The sequence below is a fragment of the Cheilinus undulatus genome, linkage group 11 (assembly GCF_018320785.1).
Source record: "Cheilinus undulatus linkage group 11, ASM1832078v1, whole genome shotgun sequence".
Lineage (NCBI taxonomy): Eukaryota > Metazoa > Chordata > Actinopteri > Labriformes > Labridae > Cheilinus > Cheilinus undulatus.
In genome coordinates, this window is record NC_054875.1 from 50376801 (window position 1) to 50395208 (window position 18408).

Sequence of the window (18408 nt, forward strand, 5' to 3'; positions counted from 1 at the left end):
ACAGGATCCAGAAACACCGTGGTCCGTCTTCTCCGGACCAAAGCTCATTTAACATGGACTGAGGAAACATGTAAAACTGTTCTGTGGTCAGAGGAAACCACAGGCGCCGTGTCCTGATGACTAAAGAGGATCTGGAGCATCCAGCTTGTTCTCCTGGCTCAGGTCTAAAGCCTGCATCTCTGATGGTATGGGGTTGCATTAGTGCCTATGGCGTGGGCAGCTCTAACATCTGGAGAGGAACTACCAATGCTGGACAGTAGAGAGAGCTTTTAGAGCAGCATATGCTCCCATCCAGACAACGAAAGCTCAAATGAAGTGAAAAAACTCGGCAGAAAGACTCAAGTTCCTTAAAACTGAGTCAAGCAGGTAAAAAGAAGTCGAATTGCTAGGATATAACAGTTGTATAGAGAGTTCTAGAACAAAAGTGCAGCTCTTTGCTCATATTTCATTTTGTTGATTCAAAACAAGAAAATGATCCAAAATGGCAGGGGTTGTCAACCTTTTCAGCCTGTGACCCCCAAAATAAAGGTGCCAGAGACCAGGGACCCCAGAAATAAAGGTGCCAGAGACCAGGGACCCCCAAAATAAAGGTGCCAGAGACCGGGGACCCCCAAAATAAAGGTGCCAGAGACCAGGGACCCCAAAAATAAAGGTGCCAGAGACCAGGGACCCCCAAAACAAAGGTGCCAGAGACCAGGGACCCCCAAAATAAAGGAGCCAGAGACTGGGGACCCCCAAAATAAAGCAGCCAGAGACAGGGGACCTCCAAAATAAAGGTGCCAGAGACCGGGGACCCCCAAAATAAAGGTGCCAGAGACCGGGGACCCCCAAAATGAATGAGCCAGAGACCGGGGACCCCCAAAATAAAGGAGCCAGAGACCGGGGACCCCCAAAATAAAGGTGCCAGAGACCGGGGACCCCCAAAATAAAGGTGCCAGAGACCGGGGACCCCCAAAACAAAGGTGCCAGAGACCGGGGAACCCCAAAATAAAGGTGCCAGAGACCGGGGACCCCCAAAATAAAGGTGCCAGAGACCGGGGACCCCCAAAATAAAGGAGCCAGAAACCGGGGACCCCCGAAATAAAGGTGCCAGAGACCGGGGACCCCCAAAATAAAGGAGCCAGAGACCAGGGACCCCCAAAATAAAGGAGCCAGAGACCGGGGACCCCCAAAATAAAGGTGCCAGAGACCAGGGACCCCCAAAATGAAGGAGCCAGAGACAGGGGACCCCAAAACAAAGGTGCCAGAGACCAGGGACCCCCAAAATAAAGGTGCCAGAGACCGGGGACCCCCAAAATAAAGGTGCCAGAGACCGGGGACCCCTCTGTACCTGAAGGTGGATGAACAGCCATGAACATTGTAGAATAGTACATTCTGTACATAAGGGGGGAAAATGGGAGAGTTTTCTGGGGCCCAGCAAAATCATGGTCCACTGTAAAGTTAAGCTGTGGTATTTTATATGTAACCTGAATAATAACCAGTCTTATCAAAGAAACACGTATCTTTTTTATTCATTTGTGTAGTAAGTAGCCCTCTTAAAAATGTAAATCCTTTCGTTAAAACAGAATTAAAATATGTTAAAAATAGCTAAAATGGGTTAATAATGGCAAACAATGCTGGGAAAGGTGGTGACATTAGAGTTTAAAAGGAGCAGAAATGGGTTGGAAGTGCCAAAAATTGGATAAAATTGGCAAAAAATAACCCAAAATGGCAAAAATTGGTTAAAGTGGCAAAAATTGGGATAATAAGTGGTAAAAGGGGATTAAAAAGTGGCTGAAATAGTGTTTAATAGGGGTGCACCGATCGATTGGCCAAAATCAGTATTGGCGCTGATTTCCTTAATTTTTGGAGATCAGCGATCGGCCGATCCTTGTAAATAAGATCGGAGGATAAGATCGGTTTCATATGCCTCTACCTACTAAAATGTGAAAAATGAATGACTAAAGGAACTGATATAATTTAGTAATTTGGACAGCAATGCTTTAAACTTTTCATTTATATTTGAGAGAACTACCTCATGTACAGTTAAAACAACAAGTTTGTATTGTTTCACAGGTATCATTCAATGTTATTCAGTAAAATAAGATTGGAACATTGAAGGTGTATGCTGTCAGTTATTAAAAAAATTGGTATCGGCCAAAATCGGAATTGGCAGGTCAGGCTTTTTAAAGATCGGTGATCGGCCAGAAAATTGCAATCGGTGCACCCCTAGTGTTTAATTAGCCTATTAAACAATAGGCGGAGAGTGGCAAAAACAGGCAGAAAAAAAGTGGTGGAAAGGGTTAAAACTGAGAAAAAAGGGTTTGAAGTGGTAAAAATGTGTTAACAAAGTGATGACAACGGGTTGAAATCTGGCAAAACTGGTATAAATTTAAAAATATTCCTAGTTTTTTTAAGGCATCTGGAGACCCCCTCTCAGTGTCTTGCGACCCCCAATGGGGTCCCAACCCCAAGGTTGAGAACCACTGCAATATTGGGCACCAAGGTCATTGCAAAGTTTGATCCAAAAGGAGCAGCTAGACCTGGTCAACGTTCCTGAAGAAGCGTTCCCTCTTCTCCAAAAAGCAGGAAGAATCTGACTGGAAAAGAGTCAACACATCTTCAGGAGCCTGAACCAAGTCCAGGAGCTCCCTTTGGATCCAGCTAGGATAACCATGACCTGGAGAAGCTCAGATATCAGAGTAGGCACTGATGCTTGATTAATACTTCTATCGTAACTACGTTTTAAATTCTGCCACTGTAAAAACCTGGCAAATGCACAGACCCACAGCTAGAAAACATCCCGCCTCCAGCGCCAGCTGTCTCCAGCTCAGAGAAACTACCGGACAATTAAAACAATTAACAAACCAAGAGTGTAAAATTCACACTTAAGAAGAAAAACACCCAGCAGGAGCGGTGGAGGACGGCGGCTGTCTGCTGTCCCGCTGATGAGCTGCTATCTGCTGCTCATTTCTTGCCTGTTGTTAGGTGTAAATGGGTTAAGCAGTGTTTATCGCTGCAGGGCTGACATTCTCTGGATTTGATTCGCTGCCAACACGGTGACGAAGCCGAGCCATCCATCAGCACGTCTCAACCACGGCCAGATGAGCAGGCTTCACACAAACACTCGTATAAAGCGCCACTCACTTCCTGAGCAGAGCCACAGACAGACAGAGAAGAAACTCAGGTTGACTTCAGTCCATTTCTCTGTCAGCGTGGCTCCACCAGGTCTGAACTAATCCACGGTCTTAGTAAAACCCACTCCAGGTTACTGTGCCATGGTAAACAGCTAAACTCGATGTTGTCTGTTTGTGGTTTTAACCCGCCCACAGGTTCTACTTCCCCTTTAGAAAACCACCAGCTGCTACCTCTACAGCTGCTCTGACTACAGAAGAAGAAGCTAGACAGCATGAACACGCATGATTTCATTTTACACGTGCAATGTTATTTTCTAAGACATGCAGAGGAAGATCTATAAAAATGGGAAGTTCAGAGGGTTGTAATCTAACTCTGTGGCTTCAGAAGTGACAACAGGGACGCACAGATGGATGGTTTAGCATCAGTATCACTGATAACAGCTTTGTTGACATCAGCCACAGGAAAATAATGCAGCATGATCAGAAATCAGCGGCCGGTGTTAATCTGCTCTACAGGGATGGAGGTGTGCAGTTAGGCCTGTGAACCTAAGCTCAGGGTTCAGATCTGATGGAGTCTTTTCTAAGGTGTTCAGGTAGGGATGCACAGGAGACTCTGTTTGATATCAGGGCTGCAGATGTGAAAATATCTGCTGATATGAACAATTTAGGACCATACACTCAGAACCCCGTCATGACAAAATGAAAACAGAATCGTAGAAATGTTTGCAAATGTATTAAAATAAAAACCTGAAATACCAGACTGACATCAGTGTTCAGACTCTTCCTCTGTTCTCAGCTGAAGCTAAGGCGGTATTTACAGCAGAGTTACTCAGACCTCAACCAAAGAGACAAGCTGTTGAAAAACAGTTCTGCATGAGCCACAGTCTAAGACAGGGGTGTCAAACTCAAGGCCCAGGGTCCCAGAGATGGGCACTCGAGTCTGTGACTTGGACTCAAGTCACACCTAAGTCGCACACATCAGCGACTGGAGACTTGACTTGGACTTGTGATTTGGGACTCGTGCACAGTCTTCGGTTTTTAAGTTTTCCATCATGATCTCTCGTCTCTCTGTTATTTCTTGTCTTTTTCCTCCCCTTACATTTGACGGTTCGTGCGTGTTTTACGCAGCACCATCAGCCACTCTCCTCTCTTCCTCAACCTCGTTTGTGCTGCATATGACACACAACCGCGACGCTCACACACACACCTACTCTGAAACGCACACTAGCATGTTGGTAGACTGCAGACTTCAGACTGTTGAGGGCAAAAGTTTCAGAAAACCTAAACTCTTTTCTCCTGCATTAAAGCTCCTCTGACCACGGAGGATCAGCGTCAGCGCTGTGTGTGTGTGTGTGTGTGTGTGTGAGTGCCAGTTGTGTGTCTCTGTGTCACCCGTTTGAGCCATGAATGTGCCCAATGTTAAAATATGATATAATGTTAGAATCTCTGCATTGCTGCTCATTTATAATGAACAGACAGAAAAGACGATGTTTGCCCTGTTCATGTGTAATGTACACAAGTGCACACCACACACCATACCCCACCCTACTGATGGTGATAACACGGTCCAGGATTTAGATAGAACCATGCAGGGGTCTACGACCGGACTTCAGAGGCAGATCATAGAACGCTCATTACAACCATCAGAGTCTTGAGACTTGGCGTGGACCCGTGACTAAAGACTTGAGACTTGAGACTTGACTTGGACTCATGGCCAAAACCTTGAGACTTGGCGTGGACCTGTGACCAAAGACTTGAGACTTAACTTGGACCCGTGACCAAAGACTTGAGACTTGGTGTAGACCCGTGAATAAAGACTTGAGACTTGACTTGGACCCGTGACCAAAGACTTGAGACTTGACTTGGACTCGTGACCAAAGACTTGAGACTTGATTTGGACTCGTGAATAAAGACTTGAGACTTGACTTGGACCTGTGACCAAAGACTTGAGACTTGACTTGGACTCGTGACCAAAGACTTGAGACTTGACTTGGACCTGTGACCAAAGACTTGAGACTTAACTTGGACTCGTGACCAAAGACTTGAGACTTGACTTTGACTTGTGAATAAAGACTTGAGACTTGACTTGGACCCGTGACCAAAGACTTGAGACTTGACTTGGACTCGTGACCAAAGACTTGAGACTTGACTTGGACTCGTGAATAAAGACTTGAGACTTGACTTGGACTGGACTCGTGACCAGAGACTTGAGACTTGACTTGAACTCGTGACCAAAGACTTGAGACTTGACTTGGACTTATTACCAAAGACTTGAGACTTAACTTGGTCCCATGACCAAAGACTCTAGACTTGACTTGGACTTGTGACTAAAGAATTGAGACTTGACTTGGGCTCGTGACCAAACACTTGAGACCTGACTTGGACTCGTGACCAAAGACTTGAGTCTTGGCGTGGACCCGTGACTAAAGACTTGAGACTTGACTTGGACTCGTGACCAAAGACTTGGGACTTGGTGTGGACCCGTGACTAAAGACTTGACTTGGACTCGTGGCCAAAGGCTTGAGACTTGACTTGGACTCATGACCAAAGACTTGAGACTTGACTTGGACTTGTGACTAAAGAATTGAGACTTGACTTGGACTCGTGACCAAAGACTTGAGACTTGATTTGGACTCGTGACCAAAGACGTGAGACTTGGCGTGAACCCGTGACTAAAGACTTGAGACTTGACTTGGACTCATGACCAAAGACTTGAGACTTGACTTGGACTTGTGACTAAAGAATTGAGACTTGACTTGGACTCGTGACCAAAGACTTGAGACTTGATTTGGACTCGTGACCAAAGACGTGAGACTTGGCGTGAACCCGTGACTAAAGACTTGAGACTTGACTTGGACTCATGACCAAAGACGTGAGACTTGACTTGGACTTGTGACTAAAGAATTGAGACTTGACTTGGACTCGTGACCAAAGACTTGAGACTTGATTTGGACTCGTGACCAAAGACGTGAGACTTGGCGTGAACCCGTGACTAAAGACTTGAGACTTGACTTGGACTCATGACCAAAGACTTGAGACTTGACTTGGACTTGAAAAAATGACTTGTGTGCATCTCTGTGGGGGCCAAATCTGGCCCGTTGCACAGTTCTACCCGGTTCAGCAGATCAGATGATATTTTTATTCTGACTGGCCCACCAGTCTGAGGTCTGCAGATTTCCTCCAGTATAAAAATGTAAACTTAACCTTGATGGTTTATAATATCCTTGTTAAGTCATAAAAATTAGAAAGAGTAAAGAGTGAAAGTCATTTGATATAAAGTCAGGAACCTGGGGAAAAAAATTCAGTTTTTATTTAGTATTTTCTAATGTGCATCTCACAACTATGAGCTAAAGTTACCGTTTTTACTTTTTACATCATATTGACCTTTTAAATCAAAATGTTGATCTCATATTTCGACCATTAAATTCACGCTTTTAATTTTCTAGAAACACCCCCACAGCATGATGCTGCCACTATGCTTCACTGTAGGGATGGTACTGGGCAGGTGATGAAGGAGCTGGGTTTCCTCCAGGTTTAAAACTGAGGCCAAACAGTTCAGTCTTGGTTTCATCAGACCAGAGTCTGGTTTCTGTCAGTCTCAGAGTCCTTCAGGAGCAGCTGTCATGAGTTTTACACTGAGGAGAGTCTTCTGTCAGACCAGTCGGCTTTCTGGCAGTCAGTCTACATCCATAAACATCTCAGCGACGATGAGAGAAACGAAGGAACCTGGACAACATTCACAGAGTTGTAGCAAAGGCTCTAAATATTTCAGTTCTTTTTTATTTTTAATACATTTACAAAGATTTCTAAAATTCTGTTTTCCCTCTTTCATGGCAGGGTCCTGAGTGAAGATTAAGGAGAATAAAAATGTTTTTGATGGCTGCAGCATCAGGATGAAACATAAAAACTAAAAGGAGGTGTGACTATTTCCTGACTGACCTTGTAGTGTTAATGGTATCAGCTATAATAGTTTGGAAATATCAGCACACGGGGTAACTTACTCCTGAAGAACATGCTGAGGTCAGAACATGCATGAAGTCTTAAAGACATAAAGGGCAGGAGATGTGATCCAAAGCTGAGGACATGAATCTAAAGTGTGCTCCATCTCTGATAATAATAATCCACAGCATCTCCTCCCATCATCAGCCCAGTCCTGAGATCTTCTCCCCACCTCCAGTGTGCAGGTGTGGGCAGTAAGACGTGACTCAGCTCCACGCCCACAGAGAAGGCGGCCTCACCTCCAGGCAGGGAGGGAGCAAAAACACCAGAGCCTCTCTTTAAACTTCCTCAGAGACGATGACTGGAACACGATCATCCTCTGCTTCACTGGAAGCACAGACACTGATGTGTGCAGAGGAATTACAGCACCATGACCTCTGTCAGTCCCGCTAACGACCATCATTTCATTCAGCTTAGGAGCATTTATGTTATGGTTAAATACCTGTTTGATGCTACGGCAACAAACACAGAAGTCCTGGGAAAGTGTTGGGAAAGTTATTGTTCAGAATTAGCAAAAATTGCACACAAACTCCTTCACATGGTCCAAGTTGCATAAATATGTTGGCAACAGTTGCACAAGTGGTTTAAGACACAATAGAAACCCTGAAGAAACGCCACCTTTCCAAATATAGCCAGATTCATATGATCATTACTAACCCTTAGAGCAGGGGCGTCAAATACAGGTCTACCCGGTCCACCAGACCATATTTCTATTCCAACTGGCCCACCAGTATGAGGTCTGCACATCTCCTCCAGTATAAAAATGTAATCTTGATTGAAAATATCATTTTTAAGTCATAAGAATTAGAAAGAGTTGAAATAATCTGATAAAAAGTCAGGAATGTGGGAAAAGAAATTTGTATTTTCATTTCATTTTTTCAATTTTGCATCTCACAATTATGACTTAAAGTTATGGCTTTGACATTTCCAAATCATAAATTTGACTTTTAATCTCATATTTTGATCATTTAGATTCACGATTTTCATTTTTGAGACATATTTTAACATTTTCAACTTCTAACTCTGACTTTATATCCTAAATATTTACATTTTTTATCTAAAATTGAAAAATTTCTTCTCATCTTGAATTTTATAACCCATAATTTACTTTTTTCTCATAGCGGCATTTAAAATGAATTATTTAAAGTTTTATCTTATATTTTGACCTTTTCAACTCCTAACTTTGACTTTGAATCACAAAAATGGATCTTTTAGATTCAAAATCCTACATTTTTATCTTATTGTTTGACCTTTTAAACTCATGATTTTGAATATTATCTTATATTTTGACATTTCACAATTCTGAATTGTGAATCTCACAATTTTGAATTTTATCCAGCATTTTAAGTGTTAAAAGCCACATATTTTTATGGACTCTTTTCTTAGTCTCAAAATCATTTATCATCAATCCATCCATCCATTTTCTATACCCCTTATTCCGTTCCGGGTCGGGGTTGGGGCTGGAGCCTATCCCAGCTGTCACTGGGTGAGAGGCGGGGTACACCCTGGACTGGTCACCAGTCAATCGCAGGGCTGACATATAAAGACAGACAACACATAGAGACGGACAACCAGGCACGCTCACATTCACACCTACGGCCAATTTAGAGTGATCAGTTAACCTAATGAGCATGTTTTTGGTGGTGGGAGGAAGCCGGAGTACCTGGAGAGAACCCACGCGTGCACGGGAAGAACATGCAAACTCCACATTTATCACATTTATCATCAATGTTAAGGTTTTTCCCTAAAAGAGGGTGACAATTTATGGGACATTTTGACCCTGTTAGGCCCTCAGGTTAGACCCAATTCACAATTCTGCCCCTGCTGTGATCGAGTCTGACATCTTAGAGTGTTCAGGTCATTTTGGGGCTTCTCTGGTCATTTTCTATTATTTTAACTGTGTTAATGCTAACAACATAAACTTTAAAGGAGGAGATTTTTTCAGTAGAATTATAAATTTTACCACCAGAACCTGTGACAGGTCAGTAATAATCTCTGTAGACTTTTCTACCCACTCAGGCTGTTGGGGACCAAAAACATCCCATCAAACCCATTAAAACCACAACCATTGACCCTCCAGCCATCACAGTAAAAGCATGCATTTATAAAATAAGAGTTTAATCCTCAAGTCAAATTTGCAGTTTTCCTGTTCATCACCAAACATCATAATGTCTTTTATCATAGTTGGCATGAGAGGAAATGACATGATCTTTTCCTGGTTTTCTGCAGAAGCGCTATAGCAACCATTTCTTAAAATAAGAAAAATAATAATGCATTAAATCAAATGCAAAATTGTTGATAATTATTAACATATTCAAGGCTGTGAATATGACTGAAAGATTTAAATTCCCCCCAAAATAATAAATATTTGATATTTATGATCAGGTCTGATCTTCATCTAAAAATTAATGCAAAAGTAATTGAAAAAAAAAAAAAAAAAAATTTGAGAATATTTATGTGTGCCGTTCATTTCTGATCAAGAAAACTCTGAGTGAAAGAATTTCATAAAATCTTAAAATGAAACAAACAAACATAAAAATCAAAGTTGTGGCTTATTATCAACATAAGGCTGTGAAAATCCCTTCAAGGAGATATAATTTAAATGAAGTGCATGAAAATATTTCATTTTTAGTTTTTTTAAATTTAAACTGGCATTTAAGGGTTAAATTCATAGCAATCGGTGTTTTAAATTTATGATCAGGTTTGATCTTGGTTTTAAAAATTATGTCCAAAAAATATTTTTAAGTTTCCTATTTATATTCGTCTGGTGTCCATTTATCGCTATGAGAACCTGAGTCTATGAAAAACTTAAAATTTAGAAACTAATTATGCATAAAGTCAGAGTTGTGGTTCATTATTGACATAATGTTTGTGATAACCCCTTCAAATGTGCATTTACTGTTATTTTCAAACACCAGGGAGTGTTTCATTGAAACTGGCACTTAGATTGTTAAATTCCCAAAAATAATAATCAATATTTGATGTTTATGATCAGTTCTGGTCATAAATTAATTCATGCGTGTTAATTTTATTGTTATTTATTTCTGCTGCTATTTTTGTTCACCTTCAGTTCAATAGTTTGTTTTACACCATTTGAGGGTGAAATTATGTTGATTTTAATATTTTAAAACACATGAGAGGAAATGTTTACTCCTTTAAGAAATGTCACCAGTGTTTCTGTATGATTTAGCCAGAGTTCTGGACTTTCTGTCCATTTCTGGTCATCAAAAATGAAAAATGATCCCATACTAGGTCTTTATAACCTTTATTTACTCTGTGGTGTCACACAGGTTTAATTAGTATTATTTTTAGTGGTGATTTCAGAGATTATCATTCTGGTACTTTCTTTTTAAAGAAGAAAAATATCTAAAAATGTGTGTTGTGTTGTCTCTTTGACGTGTCAGTGGTAGTTGATTTTGATCCACATAACTCAGTCCAACTTCAGGATTATTATTATTTTTATTATCATGATTATTTCTATTATAATAATAGTTATTATCATATCTTTATTGTTATCATTATTATTATTTTCATTATCATGATTTTTTATTTATATTATTATTAGCATTATTTTATTTTTATTATTATTCTTATTTCATTATTTCAATTTTATTATCTTTTTAAATTAAAATAACTATTATTCTTTTTGTTATTATTACCATTATTACTGTTTATTATCATTATCATTATAACTATTATTATCATTTTCATTTTAAAAAAATATATTGATATTCTTATTTCTAGAGGAGAAAAGTCTGAAAACAGGCAGATCCAGCCTTAAAAAGCTGTAATGCACACAGAGGACAGACCCATAATAACAGCCTCACTAGACTAGATCAGTAATAACAGACCCATGACACCAGGCACACAGACTCTCTACAGGACTATCATAGATCATAGACCCGTGAGTCTGAACCACATCCATGAGTCTGAACCACATCCATGAGTCTCACCTCTGTCTCGGCTCTGAGGACACCGAGTTGCAGCTCTGGACCGACAGCAGAGTCGAGGACTTCCGCGGTCCCAGAGGGGACGGTAGCAGGCTGGTGTTGGAGGGGGACGGCGTGAGTAAGTTACTGTTCCCCGGTGAGGGAGTCGAGCCTCTGCGGCAATCCAGCAGCACCTCTGCGCTCCCCACATCGTTGTACCCCGTATCCGACGGCAGGACGAGGATAGGCGGGATGTTGAGGAGTCCTGTCCTCGGTGTGGCGGAGCTCGTGGCCCCGGGCAGACTGGAGAACGTCCCATAGCTGTTACTACTCCCCAGCTCCAGAGACAGTCCGGGGGCTGTTCCCGCCGCACTGCCGGGTTCGGCTCCATCCAAGTCCGAGTCTTTATGGTGGCGGCTCCCGACACTGTCAGCGGGGTTACTGTGGACCGGCCGTCCGTCTAAAGAGATGTTACTGAGGAACAAAAGAGCGGCTTGTCTCCGCCGAGAGTTCTCCCTGCTCCTCCGGCTGTGCTCCCGGCCTGTGTGCGCCTTTTTCCCGCTAACGGCGGCGGATATCGCCGCGCCGTGCTGGCCGCAGGTAGCAGCCGCCGCCATGGTCTCCGTCCCTCTGAGGAAGTCCACTCCGGATCAGCGACAGCCCCGCAACTGTCAAATCTCTTTTACCCGGCGCTAGAGCCCTTTACGCCCTCCTCGACTCTCATTGGCCCAAATAAGAGAACGTGATGACGTGTAGCGCCAGATCCTTGGGGGACGTGTTTAGCTCCGCAGCACTCACCATGCTGCTAGAAAAATGTAAATAGTGACCATAAAAGGAGGCACGAGCTGTAAAAGACGATAGTTTATCTCTAAATGACACGTGAGCAGGATTATAGGAGGAACAACGAGCAGCCATTTTAGTTTTATTCTCTGTTTTAATCAATATTTATGCTGCTGTTCATTATTTTCTCAGAGTAATATTCTTCATTAATGTGGACAGAAGACGACTGGGAATAATCTAAGACCCTTCATGCCCATATAAGGACATTACATCCTGGCTTTCTGACAAAATATAAATCATTTCTATTAGAAATACTGAAAGAATTTACTATCAAATTATCAGGAATTTTCATAGAAAATTTGGGAGATTTTTGCAGATATTTGGAGCTTCATCAGAAGTGTTTTTGGGTATTTGCATGAACATCGTTGATTATTTTGGGATGTTTGAGGATTGTTTTTCATTTTCAGTGATTTTGTATTGATTTCGCTTTGAAATTTTATTTTTCTTATTTGGTTAAATTTTTCTTTGAAATTTTATTTTTTCTTTTTTGGTGAAATTTTTCTTTGAAATTTTATTTTTTCTTTTTTGGTGAAATTTTTCTTTGAATTTTTTTTTTTCTTTTTTGGTGAAATTTTTCTTTGAAATTTTATTTTTTCTTATTTGGTGAAATTTTGCTTTGAAATTTTATTTTTTCTTTTTTGGTGAAATTTTGCTTTGAAATTTTATTTTTTCTTTTTTGGTGAAATTTTTCTTTGAAATTTTATTTTTTCTTTTTTGGTGAAATTTTTTTATTTTTATTTTATTTTTTTCTTTTTTGGTGAAATTTTGCTTTTAAATTTTATTTTTTCTTTTTTGGTGAAATTTTTCTTTGATATTTTTTTTTCTTATTTAGTGATTTCTTTTTGAAATTTTATTTTTTCTTATTTGGTGAATTTTTTTTGAAATTTTATCTTTCTTATTTGGTGAAATTTGTTTTTTAATTTTATTTTTTCTTTTTTGGTGAAATTTTGCTTTGAAATTTTATTTTTTCTTATTTGGTGATTTTTTTTTTAAATTTTATTTTTTCTTATTTGGTGATTTTTTTTTGAAATTTTATCTTTCTTATTTGATGAAATTTGTTTTTTAATTTTATTTTTTCTTTTTTGGTGAAATTTTGCTTTGAAATTTTATTTTTCTTTTTTGGTGAAATTTTGCTTTGAAATTTTATTTTTCTTGTTTGGTGAAATTTTACTGTCCATGTAACTCCTCTGCTGGTTTCAGGATAAACTGGTGCTTACAGAGCAGGCTCAGGTCTGGTTTTTAGCCACTACTGTCCATGTAACTCCTCTGCTCAGATCCTTAAAGCATTAACCGACTTGTCTCCTCTGCTCCATCTAACAGTGGCTTTGATTGGCTGCCGGCTCTTAGTTATGAAACCCTGGAGGATTTAGTCTGCAGTGATCCCTGTAGTGACACCAACACTAGGCCCAGTGACACCTGGCCGGCTCAGCGGGGCGGCCACGATCACTGTTAGCCTGCTAAATATAACCTACAGGGCAAACGGCACGCTAATCCCTGCAGGCTGGGAATTTGTTATTGAACCCCCCCCCACCCCATTCCCTAATGCAGTGGTTCTCAGCCTTGGGGTCAGGACCTCCTTGGGGGTCATGAGGCACTGAGAGGGGGTCTCAAGATGCCCTAAAAAAATTAGAATATACCACTTAACACAAATTCTGACAAATTCTTAAACCCCTTTTATCATTTCTTCACACATTTATGCCATTTGACATCTATTTTTGTCAGTTTTAAACTTTTCAACCACTTTTTTTCTGCCTGTTTTTGCCACTTCTAAACCAATTCTTACCACTAAAGCTTAATGTTGCCTCTGTTGACCCATTATTGCCACTATCAACCCATTTTTACCACTTTTTACACCCATTTCCCCCCAATTTAACCACATTTCACTATCTGATATGCCGATTTTTGCTAGTTTAACCAATTTCTGCCCATATCTGCCTATTTTTCTCAGTTAACCTTTTTTGCCAGTTTAAGTAAGTTTTTCATCCATTTCAATAAATTTCCACCCATTTGTGCAAATTTAAGCCATTTCAGCCACGTTTTTTTTTCCTACTAATTTTTACCACTGTTTATGCCCATTTCAAGGATCAAGGATATCTTTATTATCCCCGAGGATATTATCATATATTATTTGCTTCACAGACAGCAGTACCATACAAGCAATTTCACTCACAATAGGAATAAAAGTTCATACCCATAGGAAACATTCAAAGACACAGAAAACAATGGCAATGGCATCAAAATAAATAAGTCATGGGCAAATTTCACTTTGAACTATTTAAAAGGCTAATGGCAGTCGGGATGAAAGGATTCTTCAGTCTGTTTGTCTTGGATGATGGAAGGACATATCTGCGTCCAGAACGGAGCAGTGTGAACTTCTTAAAGAGTGGATGGTCTGGTTCACCAAGATTGGACTGGGCTTTTTTAAGAGATCTGAGTTTGAATATGTCAGTCAGATCACTATTGCCACTATTTATGCCCATTTTTGCCACTTTGACCCATTAAGCCAATGTTTATGCCCATTTTTGCCATTTTTTTCCTAATTTTTAACCCACTGTAATAATGTTTAAACCATTTAAATTCTTTTTTTAACAAAGGGATTTACATTTTTAAGAAGGCTATTTTTTTTCTTTGATAAGAGTGGTTATTTTTTCAGGTTAAATATGAAATATGGTTTTCACAGCTTAACTTCACAGTGGACCACGGTTTTGCTGACCTCCGTGGGCCCCCAGTTTGGCTGGGTGTCAGAAAGCTCTCCCATTTACCCCCCTTTATGGACAGCCTTGTCTCCACATGACTATTCTTAATTGTGCATGGCTGTGTCCATCCACCTTCAGGTCCAGTGGGGGTCCCTGGTCTCTGGCATCTTTATTTTGGGGTCACGGGCTGAAAAGGTTGAGGACCCCTGCTCTAATGAAGCACAGCTGAGCTCCAGCTGGAGCATCTACAACTGAAATCCATGTCATTATATGATGTAATAATTATAAGGATTAATATTTTTTTTTGACATAAAACTCCAATTCAAAATAATTTTATGCAGCTTTTTTTTATGCATTATCCTGTGATAACAGCAGGATAAATTGTGGTTATTTCCAATGAAATCTGAACCTCTGAATCTCCTTTTCTCAGCAGAGGTAAGCTGGTTTTCTCCTGATGAGTTAATTTTTTTTGGATCAGCTTAAACGTCCAGGTTATCAGGGTGAAAATAAAGCATGCATGTGCATGTAAACACCTGTTTCCTCCTCTCTCTTTGCTCAGTCATTGTTGTATTCCAGCTAAGGTTGAAGCTGCACATTTTCTCTTAACTGAATTTCAAAGGTTTGACAAATATGGCTCCTTATTCCTCATTTAGGAGGAGGCGGGCTCTGGGGCCAGACCCCTGACGAACCAGGTTATAAAGTCTCTAGCAGGTATATGTATGATGATGCAGACCTGCAGAGGATAATCTGGGGGGTGGGGTGGGGGAGGTATGCATCAGTAGAGGGATGATGATATGGTAGTGAAAGCTGCTGCATGGATGATTGCAGAGCTGTAATCCAATGATGAGTTTATACTGCTGCCTCTGACACCCGCTCACCTAAAACAGCTCAGAGTCGATCCTCAGCTCTGATAACAGGGCGGATATTATCTCACAGCTTTGCCTGCTGTCTCTGATAAAAACTCTTCATGAAGTATGACCTTTAGGAGCTTATCACAGATATTACATGATGCAGAAACCACAAACTCACTGCAAGAAAAAACAGTCTCACAATCTCATGAGGCCTGAAATAGACGATCTAGAGCTCCCTGCATGAGCCTCGTTCATGTCTTATCTTCTGTGTAAAGTGTGCTGAAAGTGTCTGCATGTAAACTATAACAGGAAAAAGTTCTGCACACAACAGCAGCTCTGCAGTTACATAATGAGGCAGAGGAGGCCGGCGTGGCGCGGCTGAGGCCCATGGCTGCCCTGACTCCATCTCTGATGCTCAGTGAGGCTGGCAGAGGAGACCACCGGAGGGCAGAGAAGCAGTGCATCATGGGAAGGTCATGATGCTGCTGCCAGGATAACGGGTCAATGCAGCATTAGGGCAGAGAGGGACTCAGACGGTGAGGGGAATATTCTAGAACTATCTATATACATGAATGCATCCTCGTTTCTGCAGCTTATTTATATTAAATCTCTCTCTCTGATGCTGTAAAGGTTTTTCCTGCAGATGAATGGAGGCTTTAGTTCAGCAGCAGGGGTGTCACATCAGCTCTTCTGTCCTCAGCTGCCCCCCTGTGGTGACTTTTAGGTATTGCAATCTCTACAAGTTATATCATCATTGTATAAAGCAGGGGTTCTCTCAGCCCATGACCCCCAAAATAAAAATGCCAGAGACCAGGGACCCCAAAAATAAAGGTGCCAGAGACCGGGGACCCCCACTGGACCTGAAGGTGGTTGAACACAGCCATGCACAATTAAGAATAGTCATGTGGAGACAAGGACGACCATAAAGAGGGATAAAGGGGAGAGCTTTCTGGGGCCCAGCCAAACTGGGGGACCATGGAGGTCAGCAAAATCATTGTCTATTGTCTAAGGCAAGTTGTGATATCCTTATTTTATATTTAACCTGAAAAAATAACCACTCCTATAATGAAACAAAACTCTTTAAATCATTTGTGTAGTAAAAAGCCTTCTTAAAAATATTAAAATCTATTTTGTAAAAAAAAAATAAAAAAAATAAAAATAGTTTAAAAATTGAATAAAATGGTTAATAATGGCAAAAAAATGGTGGAAAAGGTGGTGAAGTTGGATCTTAAAAGTAGCAGAAATAGGTGAGAAGTGGAAAATAAATAACTAGAAGGAGGCTAAAATGGGCATAAATAGTGGTAAGAGGGAATTAAAAAAGTGGCTGAAAAGGCTTTAAATTGGCAAAATGGGTGGAAATCAGGTGAAATAGGAAGAAAAAGCCATATAAACTGGCAAAATAGTGCTAAATGAGAAAGAAAGATAGGCAGATATGGGCAGAAATTGGTCAAACTGGCAAAAATGGGCATATCAGATAGTAAAATGTGCTTAAAATGGGAAAAATTGGGCATAAATAGTGGTAAAACGGTGGTAATAGAGGCAATAATAGGTCAACGGAAGCAACATTTAGCTTAAGTAGCAAGATTTAGTTTAGAAGTAGCAAAAACAGGCAGAAAGAGTTTAAAATGGCAAAAACGTGTTAAAATTTGTGGGAAAAAATGATGAAAACCTGTTAAAATTTGGCAAAATAAGTGTAAAGTGGCAACAGTGGAATTCTAAAAATATTCTTAGTTTTTTTTTTTAAGGGACTCTGGAGATCCCCTCTTAGTGTTTCGCGACCCCAAAGGGGGTCCTGACCCCAAGGTTGAGAACCACTGGTGTAAAGCAGCTTCATAGATCAGAAGGAGGCCTCCCTGGAGTGACAGGGTCACACAGGCAAAAGTACGGAACCGAAGAGGAGACTCCAAATGCAGAACTAAACTCAAGGATTTATTCCAACAAAATAAAAACCTACAAGACAATCAGACCACAGGAAGTCCAAAAGCAAAATACAGAAAAACACGAGGAGAAACCACAGGAGAGTCACGGGCAGGGACGAGCTGACCCAGAAAGACAGGAGCAGACTAAGTACACAGGGATAGTCAGACACAGGTGAGACTGGGACAGTCAAGCACAGGTGAGACTGGGACAGTCAAGCACAGGTGAGACTGGGACAGTCAAGCACAGGTGAGACTGGGACAGTCAAGCACAGGTGAGACTGGGACAGTCAAGCACAGGTGAGACTGGGACAGTCAAGCACAGGTGAGACTGGGACAGTCAAGCACAGATGAGACTGGGACAGTCAAGCACAGGTGAGACTGGGACAGTCAAGCACTGGTGAGACTGGGACAGTCAAGCACAGGTGAGACTGGGACAGTCAAGCACAGGTGAGACTGGGACAGTCAAGCACAGGTGAGACTGGGACAGTCAAGCACAGGTGAGACTGGGACAGTCAAGCACAGGTGAGACTGGGACAGTCAAGCACAGGTGAGACTACTGACACACTCACAGTGAAGGGAAAACACCAGGAAGATGTGAGACACAAGACAAAACACAGGTCTGTTTGAAAAGTCTAAAAAAGTCAGCTTTTCCTTAACCCTGATAAAAACGTCCCAGGCTCAGTGAAAGGTGGGAGTAAAAGGGTAGGAAAGGAGAACTAAAGGAACCAGACCACTCTACACTCAGCAGATGTGACAGGAGTCTACTGTAGAGAAACTACAATTTAACGTTGATGGACTACAAAATGCACAGCGTTCACTCAGCACATTCTCTGTGTTGTTTAGAGCAGTGAATAAGCGCAAAAACCTCAGTGATAAAAATGAGCTCTTGAAATGTTTTATTGCTGAATATTTCTACAGGATGCGGCATGGTGAGAGTGAGCATCTAGAACAGCTGGAAGGTTTAACATCTCCAAATCTGAAATCCCTGCATGGGCTCAGGAACATTCCAGAAATCATCGTCTGTCAACACAGTTGGCCGTGCCATCCACCAATGACAG

The 18408-nt window shown here is 41.0% G+C and overlaps 1 protein-coding gene across 2 annotated transcripts in view; it reads right to left on the reverse strand.

The window, feature by feature from the left end:
* The window catches only part of cables2b (Cdk5 and Abl enzyme substrate 2b), a 78934-nt gene extending 66559 nt beyond the window's left edge, over positions 1-12375 (reverse strand). For both annotated transcript variants that reach the window (XR_005992565.1, XM_041799492.1), the window contains exon 1: positions 11069-12375. Coding sequence is in view for 1 of the 2 variants with exons in the window: in XM_041799492.1 (XP_041655426.1) it covers positions 11069-11661 (593 nt within the window). In the remaining variant the exon portion in view is untranslated. The remainder of the gene's footprint in view (positions 1-11068) is intronic.
* Between the last annotated feature and the right edge of the window lie 6033 nt (positions 12376-18408).